The sequence below is a fragment of the Bubalus bubalis genome, chromosome 5 (assembly GCF_019923935.1).
Source record: "Bubalus bubalis isolate 160015118507 breed Murrah chromosome 5, NDDB_SH_1, whole genome shotgun sequence".
NCBI lineage: Eukaryota > Metazoa > Chordata > Mammalia > Artiodactyla > Bovidae > Bubalus > Bubalus bubalis.
In genome coordinates this window covers 97,971,937-97,991,114 of record NC_059161.1, presented here as the reverse complement: position 1 = coordinate 97,991,114, position 19,178 = coordinate 97,971,937, and the positions used below count along the sequence as shown (strand labels likewise).

Here is a 19,178-nt window from a genome sequence, read left to right as displayed (position 1 = left end):
CTAGTCTTTCCCATTCTGCTGTTTTCCTCTATTTCTTTGCATTGATCGCTGAGGAAGGCTTTCTTATCTCGTCTTGCTATTCTTTAGAACTCTGCTTCAGATGCTTATATCTTTCCTTTTCTCCTTTGCTTTTCGCTTCTCTTCTTTTCACAGCTATTTGTAAGGCCTCACCAGACAGCCATTTTGCTTTTTTGCATTTCTTTTCCATGGGGATGATCTTGATCCCTGTCTCCTGTACAATGTCAGGAACCTCAATCCATAGTTCATCAGGCACTCTATCACTCATTATTAGAAGAATGCAAATCAAAACTACAATGAAGGTACCACTTCACACTGGTCAGAATGGCCATCACCCAAAAGTCTACAAACAATAAATGCTGGAGAGGGTGTGGAGAAAAGAGAACGCTCTTGCACTGTTAGTGGGAATGCAAATTGATACAGCCACCATGGAAGACAGTATTGAGATTCCTTAAAAACTAGGAATAAAACCACCATATAAGTGAGCAATCCCACCCCTAAGCATATACCCTGAGAAAACCAAAAGAGAAAAAGACACGTGTATCCCATTGTTCATTGCAGCACTATTTATAATAGCTAGAACATGGAAGCAACCTAGATGTCCATCGACAGATGAATGAATAATGTTGTGGTACATATATACAATGGAATATTACTCAGCCAAAAAAAGTCAATCAGTTCTAAGGAGGTGGATGAACCTAGAGCGATTATACAGGGTGAAGTAAGTCAGAAAGAGAAAGATATATATTGTACATGAATGCATGCATAAATATGGAATCTAGAAAGATGGTACCAAAGAATTTATTTGGAGGGCAGCAATGAAGAAACAGATATAAAGAACAGACTTACGGACACAGGGAGAGGGGAGGAGACGGTGAGATGTATGGAGAGAGTCACATGGAAACTTACATTACTGTATGTAAAACAGATAGTCAATGGGAATTTGCTGTATGTCTTAGGGAACTCAAATGCGCTCTGTATCAACCTAGAGGGGTGGGATGGGAAAAGAAATGGGAGGGAAGTTCAAGAGGGAGGGGACATATGTATACCTATGGGTGATTTACACTGAGGTTTGATAAGAAACAACAAAGTTCTGTAAAGCAATTATCCTTCCATTAAAAAATAAAAATTAACTTCTTTATGTCACAATGTAAGTAATATAGCTGGTTGCACAGAAAATTAAAGAAGTATGAATTTCCTATATATGTTTTTTTAAGAATTATTATCAATAAAACTTCAGGTTCCGGTCATGGTCTATCCATATAACTCGCATTAAATTTAAATCAACTCTCAAGTGAAAAATATTAGCAAGCAATATAACCTCCAAGATGGGATGCACAACTTACTTCAACTTGAAAAAGTTCTCCAGCCCCCTCACAGTCATTGGATGTGATTACTGGAGTATGAATATGCACAAAGCCACTGTCCTGGAAGAAAAAGAGAAACCACTTGTCTCAGTATATCTGTCTGTGAAACAGTTCCAAGAATATACACCTTTTTATATGATTAAAATAGCACTAAGAGAATGTCACATCAAATTTCTCAATCACTCAAATAAAACTACTGAAATATCAAATGGAGTGTTTATTATGCACAAAAAATATTATTAATAAATCCAAACTAACTTAGACAATATCTAGTCCAACCTCCTCACTTCCAAGATAAGGAAACTGAGGCCCAGAGAAATTTAATGAGAGGCCAAAGTCACACAACTCGTCAGTGTCGGAGCTGCAACTGGAACCTGGGTGCTCAGGCTCTCTGGTGCCATTTATTCTCGCATCTCCAACATACTGGTAGTGAGTTAACACACACACACTCACTCAGGCTAATGCACCATGATGTTGCCCACATTACTAAGGGAATACAAAGTGATCAATATTAAGTTCAATTATTTTGGGATAAGAAATTGTAACAACTGTAAAAAGGAGAAAAATTTGGCAACCAGAGACTAAAGAAACAAAGAGCAAAACAGGCAGACATTATTTAGGAAGTCTGCCGCTAAACTGCTAGCACAGCGCACTGCACGAGGCGCAGGCAGTGTGCTTCCTCCGCCTCAAGGAAGATTCTGAGCAGCAAACCCTAAGGCACCCAACTGCGATTCTTCCACTCTGAAGTCTGAGACTATCTCCATTAGTGAACCACAAAAGCTGTTGCTAGTAAAATTGAAATAACCCAGCAACTTCAAAGGTATACTTTAATTTTGACTATGGATGTAGGTACAAGGTTACAATCAGCATAAATGTTGCAAGGTAGGGGTGGGGGCAGCTATAGTGAATTTATGTTGCAAAGGCAGAAGAACATGTGTTTAATAGACACATTTTGCTCCTGAAATCAATACAATAAATTCATATATATACATCTGTCTGTGTGCTCAGTCACTTCAGTCGTGTCCAACTCTTTGCGACCCCTTAGACTGTAGCCCTCTAGGCTCCTCTGTCCATGGAATTTTCCCAGCAAGAATACTGTAGTGGGGTACCACGCCCTCCTCCAGGGGATCTTCCTGACGCAGGGATCAAACCGGAGTCTCCTGCACTGCACACAGATTCTTTATAGCCGAGCCACCGGGGAAACTCATATACACATCTAATCTCTGCTACGTTCTACCGGTCATGGGTGAAATGTAAAATATGCCAGTGCACTACCAGGGGCCTCCCATATTTGCCCCTTCCTTCCTAATAAGAGTGGATTCAAGTATTCTGGCTAGGATACAAAGCATCCAGCCAAGTACTTGCCTTATGAGGTAGAATGATTACATTTTCAAGCTATAAATTAGGAATCTTAGGAAGTATTCAAATATGTACTTAATCTGGGAACAACATTCGGAGAAGTGCTGCAGAGAGCACGTTATAGAGAACAAATGAAACAGAATCAATAACATGACTGCATTAAACTTTTATCTCCCAGGAGCCAAGAATTATGGACATGAATCATTTATTCCACATGAATGCAGGCAACTATGAGCATGAGTGCAGTAAACAAAGAAAGGAAGTGAAAAATCCAAAGGAAATGAGGGTGGCGAGAGGGAGGGGAAAGGGAGGAGAAAATTTAACGGCTGAATGTAATTGCCAGAGTTAGAACTGGTCAACTGCTACGAGAAACAATGCTGTAAATCTTATGGAAATAACTGGATGGGATTTAAAAAAATAAAAATTACTCAAATAATGCTAAACCTCCCAAAAGGCGTCACCAGCTTTTTAAGTCTAAACAGTGCTAGCAAGGCCTATCATATCTAAGACTATAACATTACCACCAAAAGTTATAAAGAAGAAGGTACAAAGGAATAACAAAGGTGAGAACAAAGTCCAAAAATGAGAAAGTGAACAGCGAAGTAGGAAAATAAATAGCAAGAGTACCATCAGTGGCTGCCTCCAGTGGGGTTCCGGTGTCAAGTACTTATCCCATTCCATAGCTAAGGGGTTCCTAACGAGAGATACAAATGCCAGAGAAGGGGGCAAAAATTGTGGCCCAATTATTCAGATCTCACCCACCACCTCTAAATATCTAAGTATTTGGACAGATACATATTTCTATAACCAGATATGATAAAACATGAGTTTTATGAGTACTTGAAAGTTAAAAATTCGTGTACTAAGGCCCATATGTATTACCCAAAGACTCATGGACTGTTTTTAACACACACAAAACAAGTATCATTATTTAATCAGACTCCACAGAAAGGAAACAGGATAGCAATTGCTGGCCGCAGGCGCACCACTGGGGACAAACAGTGACAGCAGGAGGAGACCAACCAACAAAATGAAACCCAAAAACACACCCCATAACAAGCAGTCACAGGAACTCAAAGACACAGCAGTCTAGGGTCATTTAACCCAGGGTCAAAGAACACTCCCCACTGTGACAGGCTTTGAAGGCACTGCCATGCTGAGAAGGAAACAATCTGATACTCAGAGGAAGAAACTCAACTCACCAAGAAAAGGCAAACACGTATTAACATCTTTTCAGGAGCATCAAGTAACAAACATAGAAACAGCACCCAATACAGAATAATATATAACTCTAATTTAGTATGTCCTATAACACTCATACACAAGTGGGAAGCATCTTAAAAGGGGAATATCAGGATTATGTTTTCTAGGGCCTTACAATTAAAAAGTGAATTTTAAGATTCAAAAGTGCCTATCTTTACAAACATGTCCAACACTGCAAAAATTCATTATTTTTAACCACCTAAAAGATCCCTGGGTTGGGAAGATTCCCTGGAGGAGGGCATGGCAACCCACTCCAGTATTCTTACCTGGAGAATCCCATGGACAGAGGAGCCCAGCAACCTACAGTCCATGGGGTCACAAAGATCAGACACAATTGAGCGACTAAGCACAGCACAAAATGTTTTTTAAACTTTACTTTGCTGATTCTTTGATTTCAGAGTTTTCTAGTTTATTCTCTCATGTAAAAATAGTTTATCTGTAAAAACTTCAGATAATAAACCACTGTGTTTAAAAAAAAAAGTGAAATGCATGAATTCGGAAAAGCCCACTTGTTAATGGCCTGCCAATACCACCACCTAGTGGCCAGAAATCCATAAAACTTTCAGAATTGAAGCAGGTCCACTAATAGCTGAAGACAAATGGGGGAAAATACTTTTACATCTGAACAAATTTTCTGTTTGTATAGTTCAAGCATTACTGAAAAGCCACATGGAAGCTGTGTGAGAAAGCTTATGACAGCATATGAAAATGCACCCCTTTAAACCATAATGGGATGACATTGTATAATGTGATTTATTTTCCTTTGTTTATTCTTATGCTTTAAAGCCATGCTGTTCTTTAGCTGTCACACCAGAAATTATCTCTTAAGGAGCTCTGCAAAGAGCGAGAATTTTCTTGTGTTCTATGGCAGGGCTGCACCTGCATGAAGTTGGATGCTGTCCAAGGGAAGGGTATGTTGTTAGACAATCTTCCCAAAAGAGCTGGATCTGGAGAAGTGGCTTAGGAAGAGTTCCAAAACTACATGGAATAATACTGAACTTTATCTATTGGCTCACTCTTGCCTTTGGAGCCCTTCCATCTACCACATGGGAGGAGGTTCTCATCAAATGACCAACTACATTCCACTGTGGCTTTCCTGGGTTGGGGATAAATGGCTGAAAAGCAAAGCTAAATGAGACAAATGTCTTTAGTCATTAGATCAACCTACTTGATCATCAATAATCCTTTAAAATTAGCACTTACTGTATATAAAATCTCTGTGACCAAGATGGAGAAACAGGAACTAGATTTACCCTCCTGTCTGAAACAATCAAAAGACAAAACAAAAGAATCCACGAGCAAACCACATGGAACGACAGTTTTCAAGACACTGGATATCAGACAATAAAGGAGAGTGAATCCTGAGAGACAGGAAATAAACACAGTGAACCCCACCAGCAGCCCAGCTTATTGCTTTAAGATTTCCCAGATGACAACAGGAAGCACGAATAAACAAAGCAGAGCTCAGCAGATTCCCTGAGTTGAAGAGACAGAGCTGAGAGTCTGAGGCCAAAATGGCAGGAATTGACAGGACTGAGTTCCAGAGAGCAGAGAGGTATGCAACAACTCCAGAGAAGCACAGAGAGTCACCCTGGAGTATGGATCAGTATTGATCAAGTGGAGGAATGATCAGCTCAGGCATGTGAGGAGACCATCCAAGGCCAGGGAAAGAACCATCCAAAATGATTAGAGGAAACAGTGCCTATTCCCACAGCCAGGTTAGAAGATCTCAGGAAGGCTTTGCCTCAGTAGTGGGGAATAACAGACCTAGACTGAGCACTGTTTCGGATTTACCTGAAAGTCAAAGCGTCAAGTCACTCAGTCGTGTCCAACTCTGTGACTCCATGGACTGCAGCCGGCCAGGCTCCACTGTCCATGGAATTCTCCAGGTAAAAATACTGGAATGGGTTGCCATTTCTTCTCCAGGGGATCTTCCTGACCCAGGAGTGAAACCTGGGTCTCCTGCATTGCAGGCAGATTCTCTACCATCTGAGCCACCAGGGAAGCTCAGAAAAAAGGTTTCCCTGACTGGGAATCGACCCTGGGCTGCAGCAGTGAGAGTGCTGAATCCTAACCACTAGACTACCAGGGAGCATACAAATCATAAAAGCAAGATCCTGCCAGTAACTTAACTACATACTAGAACAGAACATAAAAAGCTTTATAAATATCCAGCACCCAGCAAGATAAAATTCATAAGGTCTGGCAACTAATCAAAGATTAGCAGGTATAAGAAGCAGCAGGAAAACATAATCTCTAATGAAGAGACTAATCAATTAAAACTGACTCATAACTGACTGACATGTTAGTACATAAAAATGGTAATGAAACAGCTATGAAAACTATACATAGTTTCAACTAAAACTTCTGAATATGTTCAAAAAAGTTAGTAGAGATATGGAAGACCTAAAAAAAAAAGGCCCCGATTTCTCCAAAGAAGACATACAGATGGCTAACAAACACATGAAAAGATGCTCAACATTGCTCATTATTAGAGAAATGCAAATCAAAACCACAATGAGATATCACCTCTACCAGTCAGAGTGGCCATTATCAAAAAGTCTACAAACAATAAATGCTGGAAAGCGTGTGGAGGCAAGGGAACGCTCTTGCACTGTTGGTGGCAATGTAAACTGATACAGCCATTATGGAAGATGGTATTGAGATTCCTTAAAAACTAGGAAAAAACCACCATATGACCCAGCAATCCCACTCCTAGGCATATACCTGGAGGAAACCAAAACTGAAAAAGATACATGTATCCCATTGTTCATTGTAGCACTATTTACAATAGCTAGAACATGGAAGCAACCTAGATGTCCATTGACAGATGAATAGATAAAGTTGTGGTACATATACACCATGGAATATTACTCAGCCAAAAAAAGTGAATCAGTTCTAATGAGGTGGATGAACCTAGAGCCTATTACACAGAATGAAGTCAGTCTGAAAGAGAAAGATAAATATCGTATTCTAACACATATATAAGGAATCTAGAAACATGTTATGGAAGAATTTATTTACAGGGCAGCAATGGAGAAACGGACGTAGAGAACAGACTTATGGAGACATGGGGAGAGGGGAGGAGAGGGTGAGATGTGTGGAAAGAGTAACATGGAAACTTACATTACCATATGTAAAATGGAGAGCCAACGGGAATTTTCTATATGGCTCAGGAAATTCAAACAGGGCTCTGTATCAACCTAGAGGGCTGGGATGGGGAGGGAGGTTCAAAAGGGAGGGGATATATGTATACCTATGGCTTATTCATGTTGAGGTTTGACAGAAAACAAATAAATTCTGTAAAGCAATTATCCTTAAATTAAAAAATAAATTAAAAAATAAATTAAATTAATGATCTAAAAAAAAAAAAAAAAAAAAAAGGCCCAAATCAACCACTTACGAAACCTATAATGTACGGGGTGAAAAATGCACTGAATATGAACAACAACAAAACAGGCATTGCAGAAGAAAAGATCAGAAAGCAAAAAAGACACAGCAAAAGAAACACACTGGGGGAAAAGAAGATTTAAAAAAAAAAAGAACATGAGTGAGCTATGGGAATATCATCAAGTGGCCAAATATACGCGGGTAACTGAAGTTCCCCAAAGGAGAGAGGTAACATAAAAAATATTTGATGAAAAATGACTGAAAAACCTAGTGAAAACTGAAATACATAGATAAGAAATTCAATGAACTCCAGACACAAGAAGCATTAAAAAGCTGTGCCAAGGCACATATTAATCAAATTGCTCAAAGTTAGTGATAAATAGAAAATTTAATATCAGTCAAAGAAAAAAGTATCACATAATAAAGCATGCCTGGAATAAACAACCAGAAGACTTTTCAGGATACTACTCCAGTGTTACAATTATTCAACTTCTTCACCAGAATGAACACTGAGAAGCAAAGCTCCTTACCTTAAAGAAAGAATGGATAGCTGCTGTGGCTTCACTTCGAACCCTCAGTACAGAACCCAGAACATTAGTCCTACACCTGAGGTGAGGATATTGTCTCAGATATTCTAGAGGATGCCTCTCTTTATATTTAAAAGGGAAAGCCTGAAACAACAGGAAAAACAAGTGAGAAGCTAACAAAGATACTGCTTTATAAAATCAGTTTACAGGGCATTTGTTAAATAGCAGTGTTTTAGTATAAAACTAAGATGCTTTCCTTCTCATTTTCTTAACATAATTGAATATGGTCCATATGAATTCTAACACATTAGTACAACGGTGAGTGAAATCAGAGATATGGGTTTGAATCCAGCTTGACTTCGTACTAGCTTTGGGATTTTGGGCAAAATTACTTATTATCAAACAGACTAATATGTTACTTACCAAATTTCTACCCATTAGCTATCAACCACTATTTACAAACAGAGATTAGGATACAATCATGCAAAACACTCCAGGAGAAGGAAATGGCAACCCACTCAAGTATTCTAGCCTGGAAAATTCCACAGACAAAGGAGGCTGTCGGGCTACAGTCCATGGGGTCGTGAAGAGTTGGCCACGACTGAGCAAATGCAAAACACTCCACTGTTGGGCACACAGTTTAGAATATTGTAGATATTAAAGATTACGTTTTCTACAGCAGTATACACACAGCTGGTATTCAATTCTAAAATCATCATAGTATCTTGAAAGTCCACAAACACTCATAATCTATTAGCACTACTTATCACCATTTCTCAACATGCGCTACTGTTTCAGAACATGGGGGACGGTCAATAGCTTTCTGTCATCTAGGGGAGTATATATTCATAAAAATTTTAAAGGAAATTTTGACACTACCTAGAAGAACTTTCCTAAAAACTGTATGACCAAAACCAAAGTTTCAATAAGAAAGCTAACAGAGAAGTGAAGTAAAAGAGCTACTGTTGTTCAATTGCTCAGTCATGCCCAACTCTTTGCAACCCCATGGACTGCAGCACGCCAGGCTTCCCTGTCCTTCACTATCTCCCAGAGTTTGCTCAAAATCATGTCCATGGTCAGTGATGCCATCCAACCATCTCATCCTCTGTCACCCTCTTCTCCTGTCCTCTATCTTCCCCAGCATCAGGGTCTTTTCCAATGAGTCAGCTCTTTACATCAGGTGGCCAAAGTATTGGAGTTTTGGCATCAGTCCTTTCAATGAATATTCAGGATTGATTTCTTTTAGGATTGACTGGTTTGATCTCCTCGCTGTCCAAGGGACTCTCAAGAGTCTTCACTCACCATAGTTCAAAAGCATCAGTTCTTCAGCACTCAGTCTTCTTTATGGTCCAACTCTCACATCCCTACATGACTACTGGAAAAACCATAGTTTTTCTTTGCACCTTTGTCGGCAAAGTGATATCTCTGCTTTCTAATAGACTGTCTAGGTTTGTCATAGCTTTCCTTCCAAGGAGCAAGCGTCTTTTAATTTCATGGCTGCAGTCACCATCTGTAGTGATTTTGCAGCCCAAGAAAATAAAGTCTCTCACTGTTTCCATTGTTTCCTCATCTATTTGGCATGGAGTGATGGGACCGGATACCATGGTCTTCGTTTTTTGAAAGCTGAGTATAACCCAGCTTTTTCACTCTCTTCTTCCACCTTCATTCAAGAGGCTCCTTAGTTGTTCTTTGCTTTCTGCCATAAGGGTGGTGTCATCTGCATATCTGAGGTTATTGATATTTCTCCCAGCAGTCTTGATTCCAGCAAGTGATTCATCCAGCCTGGTATTTCTCATGATGTATTCTGCATATAGGTTAAATAAGCAGGGAGACAATATTCAGCCTTGATGTATTCCTTTCCCAGTTTGGAACCAGTCTGTTATTCCATAGCCAGTTCTAACTGTTGCTTCTTGACCTGTATACAGCTTTCAGGAGGCACATAAGGTGGTCTGGGATTCCCATCTCTTGAATTTTCCAGTCTGTTGTGATCCACACAGTCAAAGGCTTTAGTGTAGTCAATGAAGCAGATGTTTTCTGGAATTTCCTTGCTTTTTCTATGAACCAACAGATGATACCAATTTGATCTCTGGTTCCTCTGCCTTTTCTAAATCCAGGTTGTACATCTGGAAGCTCCCAGTTCACATACTATTTAAGCCTTGTTTGAAGGATTTTGAACAGTACCTTACTAGCATGTGAAATGAGTGCAAATTGTGGGGTAGTTTGAACATTTTTTGGTATTGCCCTTCTTTGGGACTGAAATGAAACTGACCTTTTCCAGTCCTGTGCCCACTGCTGGGTTTTCCGAATTTGCTGCCGGACTGAGTATAGCACTTTAACAACATCATCTTTTAGGATGTGAAAATCTTAGCTGGAATTCTATCACCTCCACTAGCTCTGCTTGTAGTAATGATTCTTAAGGCCCACTTGACTTCACACTCCAGTAATCACATCAGATTAGATCAGTCGCTCAGTCGTGTCTGACTCTTTGCGACCCCATGAATCGCAGCACGCCAGGCCTCCCTATCCAACACCAACTCCAGGAGTTCACCCAGACTCACGTCCATCGAGTCAGTGATGCCATCCAGCCATCTCATCCTCTGTCGTCCCCTTCTCCTCCTGCCCCCAATCCCTCCCAGCATCAGAGTCTTTTCCAATGAGTCAACTTTCGCATGAGGTGGCCAAAGTACTGGAGTTTCAGCTTTAGCATCATTTCTTCCAAAGAAATCCCACTCCAGTAATGGTAACCTATTTTAGAGTTATCTATTCCTTTTAGGCCTGTGAAAACACTAAATTGTGACATATAGAAATAGGTCCCATACCTACGAAAGTGACAATATGATCAAATTAACAAGAATCTGGGGACTGCTAGCAGGCTCAGAGTTCCCTAACGTGTGAATACTTACAAATGACACTGAAATGAGGGGGAAGAATACGGGAAGGCATCAATATTCACCAAGGAAAAACAATTTACGAAGAATAAAACACAGGGCAAATTTTTAATAATGAAACCTTTCTAAAAAGCAAAAATAGTAATGGTTACCATTTTCATTCTTCTGAGTTCCAAATTATTTTCACAGTCTATTTTTCAGACACCTTCATATCTGATTCTTAATTTTAAATGTCAATTAGAACTTCTTAGAATATTGTTCAGAAAGACATTTTTAAAAATTGCCTATTTTCTTTCTTGTTTTTAATTTCTTCCAGTTATCCAAAAGAACTAAAAATGAGCTAAAATAATGCTCTTTCCCTGTATTTCCTCACTTTTTGTTCATTAAATATTTGAAGATGAGTACAGATAAACCAAAGGGGAGTCAAATGGCTAGGGCATAAACTTCAGCTGTGCCACAACATGACCTAATGCAAGTTATTGTGCCTGGTAGGGCCTCATTTCCTCCAATTAGAAAATGGATTGATTATCTATGAAATTATCCCCTGTGACCTCTTTGTTGCTGTTCAGTTGTTAAGTCATGTCCGACTCTTTGTGACCCCATGAACTGCAGCAGCCAGGCTTCCCTGTCCATCACCATCTCCCAGAGTTTGCTCAAACTCATGTCCATCGAGTCAGTGATGCCATCCAACCATCTCATCCTCTGTTGTCCCCTGCTCCTCCTGCCTTCAATCTTTCCCAGCATCAGGGTCTTTTCCAATGAGTCTGCTCTTTGCATCAGGTGGCCAAAATATTAGAGCTTTACCATCATTCCTTCCAATAAATATATGGGGTTGATTTCCTTTGGGATTGACTGGTTTCATTTCCTTACTGTCCAAGGGATTCTCAAGAGTTTATAACCTCTTTATCAATCTATAAATAAAAAGCTACCACCACTCCAGTATTCTTGCCTGGAAAATCCAATGGACAGAGGAGTCTGGCGGGCTACAGTTCATGGAGTCACAAAGAATCAGATGCAACTGAGCTAACATACACACTAACAGGAGAGTGTTCCAAAAACAAAAGTAAACATGTCTTAATGTAACATCTGTCTTTGTTCCGCCCAAACATGACCACACTCTAGCACTGTCCAGTAGAACTTCCTGTGATAAATAGAAATGGTCTGTATCTCTGCAATGCAGGACAGAAGCCATTAGGTGCATGTGATTACCGAGCACTTGAAATGTGGCTAATGCCACTAAGGAAGGGAATTTTTTATTTAATTTTGAATCATTTAATATTAAATAGCCACAGGTAGCTAGTGGGTACTGCGCTGGATGATACAGTTCTAGATAACAGAAAAGTCATTTCAAGGCAGAGCATTCCTAAGAACTCAGTTTGCCCTGGTATGCCTTTGTCATTGTAGCTGACTAGGCATGCTTGTAAAAGTGGCAAATTTCAACAGTGAAAGGCACCACAGAGATGCACGGAGTAGTATCACTTAGCTCCTACTCCTAAGACTCAACCATTTACATGAGTACTTTCTGCTACTCTTTCTACATTCCTCAGTCTATAGTCTGTTTCAATTATCTAGGAAGTCACGATTGAAATGATCCAAGTGCCACCTTCCTAACATTACACATAAAACACTGCTAGTTTTAATTAAGCCATTTGAAAAACAGCCTCCGTAAAAGTGTTATAAAACATACCTTGGCATCACAATTGCCAACAACTTCAATTTTTTCTGCCTTCAGTTCCACATTTTGCTTTTTGGATGGACTTTTTACCAACTGCCCTTGAACTTCCACAGAACTCCCAAAAGCCAGTTCTCTACAGTAATGAAAAACCAACATAAACAAGATCTTACAAGTAGCCCTCAGAGTAATACAAATCTTGCTACCAAAACACTAAAGTATTTAATGATAGAAGTTTACCCTTAATTGGGTTAAGAACTACATGTAGTTAAGAAAGAAGCAAAGGATGGGTAGGGGATATTGTCATATGAAAATGACAGACAAGAAAACAATCTTGATTCTATGCATTTGGACTTGAGCATCAATGCTATGAAAAGCAGATCTGTTTAGAAAGATCACTGAGGGGCAATATGAACACCTGGATGATGGAAATGAGCAACAGAGGAGATGAAAAAACAAACCAAAAACCCCCAAGTATTCTTAAAACAAAACAAAAATCTCACCTACTGTCAAAGCTTGAATCTGCTACAACCTGGAGGCTTTCCAAAGATGACCCATCATTTACGTGCAGGAACAGGACTTCCTTCTGGGAGCGGATTGAACGAATCCATCCCTGATGAGAAATATTTCTAAACTTGAGTTTAAAACACAAACATTTTATATTTTCATTACATATACACACAGAAGACTAAACGAAAAACAAAAAAATCCTCATAATCCTGCCTGAACAAATCAATTGCTTTTATAATAGCTCATCTACATGCATATATAATTTTATATGGTCCTTATCATAGTGAAATATAGCTTTGGCATTCCACTGTTGTTTCATTAATAAAGCTCATCATTTTGAATAGATGCCCCAAATACCATTAGGTTCATAAGCCTAATTCACATAACCAATCCCCCAATATTCCAGGTTTTCTTCCTGCCCCTAACCCCTCCCCTACACAAGAGGGAACATATCTTGGTTCCTTTCTCCTTTTGTATCAAATTCCCAGAGAGATTATGTACGGACTAGAAAGGTCTTTGTGGGATTTTGGTTTTTTCCCCCAAAGTATCACACGAAAGAGTTCTCAAGAAATTTAGTAAGAACACATACTAAATAAAACATAAACTTTCAAAGACACTGAATTTAAATGATAGGTATGTATGAGGGCTTCCCCGGTGGTTCAGTGGTAAAGAATCTGCCTGCCAATACAGGGGATGTGGGTTCGATCTCTGTGTGGGGAAGATCTCCTGGAGAAGGAAATGGCAATCCGCTCCAGTATTCTTGCCTGGAGAATCCCATGGACAGAGGAGCTTGGCAGGCTACTGTCCATGGGGTCACAAGAGTCAGACACAACTTAGACACTAAACAACACAACAAGAATGCAGAAGTACAAATGAGATGTCTTCAAGTAGACCAGTAACAGTAAAAACAGCTCTCTGATGACAACCAACTTACATTTAACTAGCATAGAAGTTGAGAATATTCTAGCAGTCTTTCAACAATTATGAATCAACTGATGGTGTCTGATTAACCATTTAAACACTGGAAAACCACGTTTGGCTATTAAACTTGGGGAAAGTGGTAGGATCCTACTTAGAAAAACTGTATTCACCCTGGCTTTCTTTGTATCCTCAGCACACTATTTAGACACTGTTATTCAAGCCCTTCTATTACTTATTTGCATGTCCATATTTTGGGGGTTTAGGAATGACATTTGTAGTTGCCTTGAAGGCTATTGTCAGGGATACAGTAGATAACCCACAAGTATTTTTCAGTGGAAGAATATCTATCATGTACTGAACACCTACTATGTGACAGGCATTTTACTACCTTCTTCATATACTGTCTCAATCTACTCCTCACAACAGCTCTATGGATTTTCATTAGTCACATCTTACAAGTGAGGAATTGAGGCTCAGAGAAGTTAAATAACTTGCATAAGGTCACACTGCCAGTAAAGGATAAAGACTGAATTTGAACTCAAGTCTACCAGGAAGCCCTTGATCTTTCTCCAGGGCTAGACCAAATAAAAGGTAAATTACCTCAGTCTCATGCACAAGGCCCTTCATAACTTGGAGCAAGGCCAATCAACAGTAATTTCCAAAGCACCACAGTCTTGCTTTTTACTTGTTAGTAAAAGTTAACATTTATGGAACACTGTTTAATGTGCTTCTGTTCTACTTCACTCTGTGAAATAAGGACTACCATTATCTCCATTCTTATAAGAGGAAATTGAGATTAAGAGCACATAAGCGACATGCCCATCATTAACAAGCTACCAAGTGGAGAGATTTAAATGCAGGCAGCTTGACCACAGCTCTGTCAAACTGCTATACTCCATTTTGCTCTTTAAAAATATTTATCTACTTAATCCTCACAAGAACTTAATGAAGTGAATATTATGTTCAGTTCAGTTCAGTCACTCAGTGGTGTCCGACTCTTTGTAACCCCATGAACCACAGCACGCCAGGCCACCCTGTCCATCACCAACTCCTGGAGTCCACCCAAACCCATGTCCATTGTCGGTGATGCCATCCAACCCTCTCATCCTCTGTCGTCCCCTTCTCCTCCTGCCCTCAATCTTTCCCAGCATCAGGGTCTTTTCAAATGAGTCAGCTCTCTGCATCAGGTGGCCAAAGTATTGGAGTTTCAGCCTCAACATCAGTCCCTCCAATGAACACCCAGGACTGATCTCCTTTAGGATGGACTGGTTGGATCTCCTTGCAGTCCAAGGGGCTCTCAAGAGTCTTCTCCAACACCACGGTTCAAAAGCATTAATTCTTCGGTGCTCAGCTTTCTTTATAATCTAACTCTCATATCCATACATGACTACTGGAAAAACCATAGCCTTGACTAGACGGACCTTTGTTGGCAAAGTAACATCTCTCCTTCTTAATATGTTGTCTAGGTTGGTCATAACTTTCCTTTCAAGGAGTAAACGTGTTTTAATTTCATGGCTGCAATCACCATCCAGAGGGATTTTGGAGCCCAGAAAAATAAAGTCAGCCACTGTTTCCCCATCTATTTGCCATGAAGTGATGGGACTGGATGCCATGATCTTAGTTTTGTGAATGTTGAACTTCAAGCCAACTTTTTCACTCTCCTCTTTCACTTTCAGCAAGAGGCTCTTTAGTTCCTCTTCACTTTCTGCCATAAGGGTGGTGTCATCTTGCATATCTGAGGTTATTGATATTTCTCCCAGCAATCTTGATTCCAGCTTGTGCTTCTTCCAGCCCAGCGTTTCTCATGATGTACTCTGCATATACATGAGAGGGTGACGATATACATTATCATGTTAGGGATGAAGAAACCTATTCGAGAAGTTAGGATAACCTTGTAAATACTCAAAGTTACCAAGTAGTAGAGCTGGAATTCAAATACAGTTCTTAGTTCAAAGGTCACATTTTTAATCAATGAATTCTTCTGAAATGCTCTTTCCACCCCATTCCCCTATCCTCTACCCAGGAACACATCCTTCATCATTCAGCTGAAATGTCACCTCATGCAAGAAGTCGTCTTTGACCACCTCACACTCTTAAGAACTTCCCTCTGTCTTCTCAAAGTTTTCTATAGAAATACAGCTAATACTTATCATACTGATAATTTCTTGTCTTAGCCATCAGCCCAGGGCTGTATATAATACAAAGTGAGCCACATATGTAATTTTACATGTTTTACTGGTTGCATGAAATGTAAAAAGAAATTACTAAAATTAAATTTAACAGTATATTTCATTGAATCCAAAATATATATTGACACGTAATCAATATAAAAAATACTGAGCTACTTTGCATTTTTTTTTTGCTCTTCAAAATTGGTATGTATTTTACAACTACATTACCACTCAATTCAGATGTTTCTAAATTAGACTGTTTTTGCCACTGTTCAGTCACTAAGTTGCGCCTGACTTTTCGCAACCACAAGGACTGCAGCCAGTCAGGCTCCTCTGTCCATGGGATTTCCCTGGCAAGAATACTGGTGTGGGCTGCCATTTCCTTCTGAACGGGATCTTCCCCCATCCACAGATCCAATCCTCCTCTCCTGCCTTAACACTAAGCCACCTGGGAAGGCCCCAAATTAGACTGTACAGCACTAAAACTGAAGCCTGCTAACCTAGGGAGTAGGTTCTGTTCTTCCTCCTCTCTAGACTACCACACAGAAGGTATCATTAATATATTTTGAATTAACAGATGAATGCAAGAAAATGTTTTGATTTGTATCATAGAAACCCATGAAAAATAAAGAAACACAAAGAAGGGGAAACTGGTCACACAACTAGAAATCAAGGATATGTGAGGACAACAAAAATAACTGTATGAGTGTTACAGCAACCTAATAAGTCAAACCATCTTGCTTGGTCTGCTCCTCTAAGCAGGAATCTTCTGTGTGAAGCTCCTACAAATATTATTAACAAGAGAAATGTTAGCAGCTAACATTTACTGAGATGGACTACTGTCCTAAATATTTTATAACTAATCTTTAGGACTATGAACTAAGGACTATTATTATCTCCATTTTTATAAGAGGAAATTGAGGTTTAGAGCACATAAGCGATATACCAATCATTAACAAGTGACTAAGTGGCAGAGATCTAAACCTAGGCAGTTTGACACCAGAGCTCTTTCAAACTGCTACACTCCATTTCTTTTCCTAATTTACTGCATGTGTGTGTGTGTGTCCATCCCCATGGACTGCAGCCCGCCAGGCTCCTCTGTCCATGGAATTCTCCAAGCATGTACACTCCTACACTCCATTTGTTCTAATTCGGGGGGTGTGTGTGTGTGTGTGTGTGTGTGTGTATGTGTAGGGGCGGGGCGATGAACTGCAGCCCGCCAGGCTCCTCTGTCCTTGGAATTCTCCAAGCATGTACACTCCTACACTCCATTTGTTCTAATTCGGGGTGTGTGTGTGTGTAGGGGCGGGGCAATGGACTGCAGCCCACCAGGCTCCTCTGTCCATGGGCTTCTCCTACACTGCATTTGTTCTCCTAACTCTGTGTGTGTGTGTGTGTCCTAATTCAGTGTGGGTGGGGGTCCCAATGGACTGCAGCCCACCAGGCTCCTCTGTCCATGGGTTTCTCCAGGCATGAACACTGGGGTGGGTTACCATTGCCTTCTCCACCTAATTTACTAAACATAAGTTATATGCGAAGCCCTGTGGTAGTTAAAAGTTGAATAAACGGTATGCTTTGGTTGACCAAACGTTTACTGCCAACCATGTGTGAAAACCAAGACGGGTAACAAGACAGTTCCTGCTCTCAAGGAGCTTTGTCACTGTGAACACACGGCATGAGGGACAAATGAAAAGGGATTCGTTCATTTTTCTCTATGATTAACACCACCCTGAGCCATGAAAGCAAACTTCCAGCACTTTTCAGGCACTGAAACAGTTTTCCGAAAAGTAACGGTAACCAAGGAAAGGAGAAAAATGTGGACACACGCTCGCCTGTATTTTCTAACTCTCCCCGCCGGTCGTTCTGTCCACCAACAAGCTGAGAGGCGGGTGAGCAGGACAAGTTTAGAGGCGGATGCGCCACATCCGTCAACGAGGACAAACCCGCCCCCTGCCGACACACTAACCTGGACCTTAACGCGCTCCCCGTTCGCGCTCTGGACCCCCAGAGCGCCCCGCACGCTCACTCTGGCTGCAGGTCTCTGCCTCGGGCAAGGAGCCGAGGAGCAGGAGCGCAGGGCTCGGAGCAGGCACCGCGCCCCGAACATCGCGCGGCCGCCCCAGGCCCTCCTCGGGACCTGCCCTGAGGCCAGCGCGAGCGGGCTCTGCCGGGGGGGACCCTCTCTCCTCCCCTCTTCCGGGCCGCAGCCCTACACTCCAGCGCTCCAGAGCCCCCCACGGGCCCCCGTTCGGTCTCCACAGGACCTCTGCTTCCCGAAAGGGCGGAACGGAGACCGCTCATTCAGCGGCGAATGGCGAAGAGACAGCGCTCCCTGTGGGCGCGTGGAACACCTGACAGACTCCCTCAGCTTCTAAACCCACGCCCCAAGCGCCGGCTGAAACACGCGCCGCGGTCGCCCGAACGTCACCACGCCAACGTTCACGTCATCACGCTACGAGGAGGTTCCGAGGGAGCATGCGTACTTACGACTCCGTTTAAAGAGGCGCTGGGGCGGAGGAAGGGGCGGGTCAGGAGCTGGGGTGGGCGGAGCTAAGACCCAAGGGTTGTAGAGATTAGCAAGGAAGTAGGTAACCACTCCCGGAGAAGGCAATGGCACCCCACTCCAGTACTCTTGCCTGGAAAATTCCATGGACGGAGGAGCCTGGTAGGCTGCAGTCCATGGGGTCGCTAAGAGTCGGGCACGACTGAGCGACTTCACTTTCACTTTTCACTTTCATGCATTGGAGAAGGAAATGGCAAGCCACTCCAGTGTTCTTGCCTGGAGAATCCCACGGACGGGGGAGCCTGGTGGGCTGCCGTCTATGGGGTCGCACAGAGTCGGACACGACTGAAGCGACTTAGTAGCAGCAGCAGGTAACCACTCCAGTACTCTTGCCTGGAAAATTCCATGGACGGAGGAGCCTGGTAGGCTGCAGTCCATGGGGTCGCTAAGAGTCGGACACGACTGAGCGACTGCACTTTCACTTTTCACTTTCATGCATTGGAGAAGGAAATGGCAACCCACTCCAGTATTCTTGCCTGGAGAATCCCAGGGACAGAGGAGCCTGGTGGGCTGCCGTCTGTGGGGTCGC

At 41.4% G+C, this 19,178-nt stretch overlaps 1 protein-coding gene across 10 annotated transcripts in view; it reads right to left on the bottom strand.

Moving 5' to 3' along the window:
* The window catches only part of NARS2 (asparaginyl-tRNA synthetase 2, mitochondrial), a 136,587-nt gene extending 118,052 nt beyond the window's left edge, over nt 1–18,535 (bottom strand). For 2 of the 10 annotated variants that reach the window (XM_006077399.3, XM_044943441.1), the window contains exons 1-5: nt 18,053–18,535; nt 12,988–13,097; nt 12,500–12,620; nt 7,928–8,068; nt 1,365–1,445 (exon numbers count right to left, since the gene is read on the bottom strand). In XM_006077399.3, coding sequence (XP_006077461.1) covers nt 1,365–1,445; nt 7,928–8,068; nt 12,500–12,620; nt 12,988–13,097; nt 18,053–18,193 — 594 coding nt within the window. In that variant the 5' untranslated portion in view covers nt 18,194–18,535. Of the gene's footprint in view, nt 1–1,364; nt 1,446–7,927; nt 8,069–12,499; nt 12,621–12,987; nt 13,098–14,515; nt 14,903–15,336; nt 15,392–18,052 lie in introns of those variants that run through there. The other 8 variants (XM_006077398.3, XM_025286256.2, XM_025286255.2 and 5 more) reach the window with 8 other exon arrangements.
* Between the last annotated feature and the right edge of the window lie 643 nt (nt 18,536–19,178).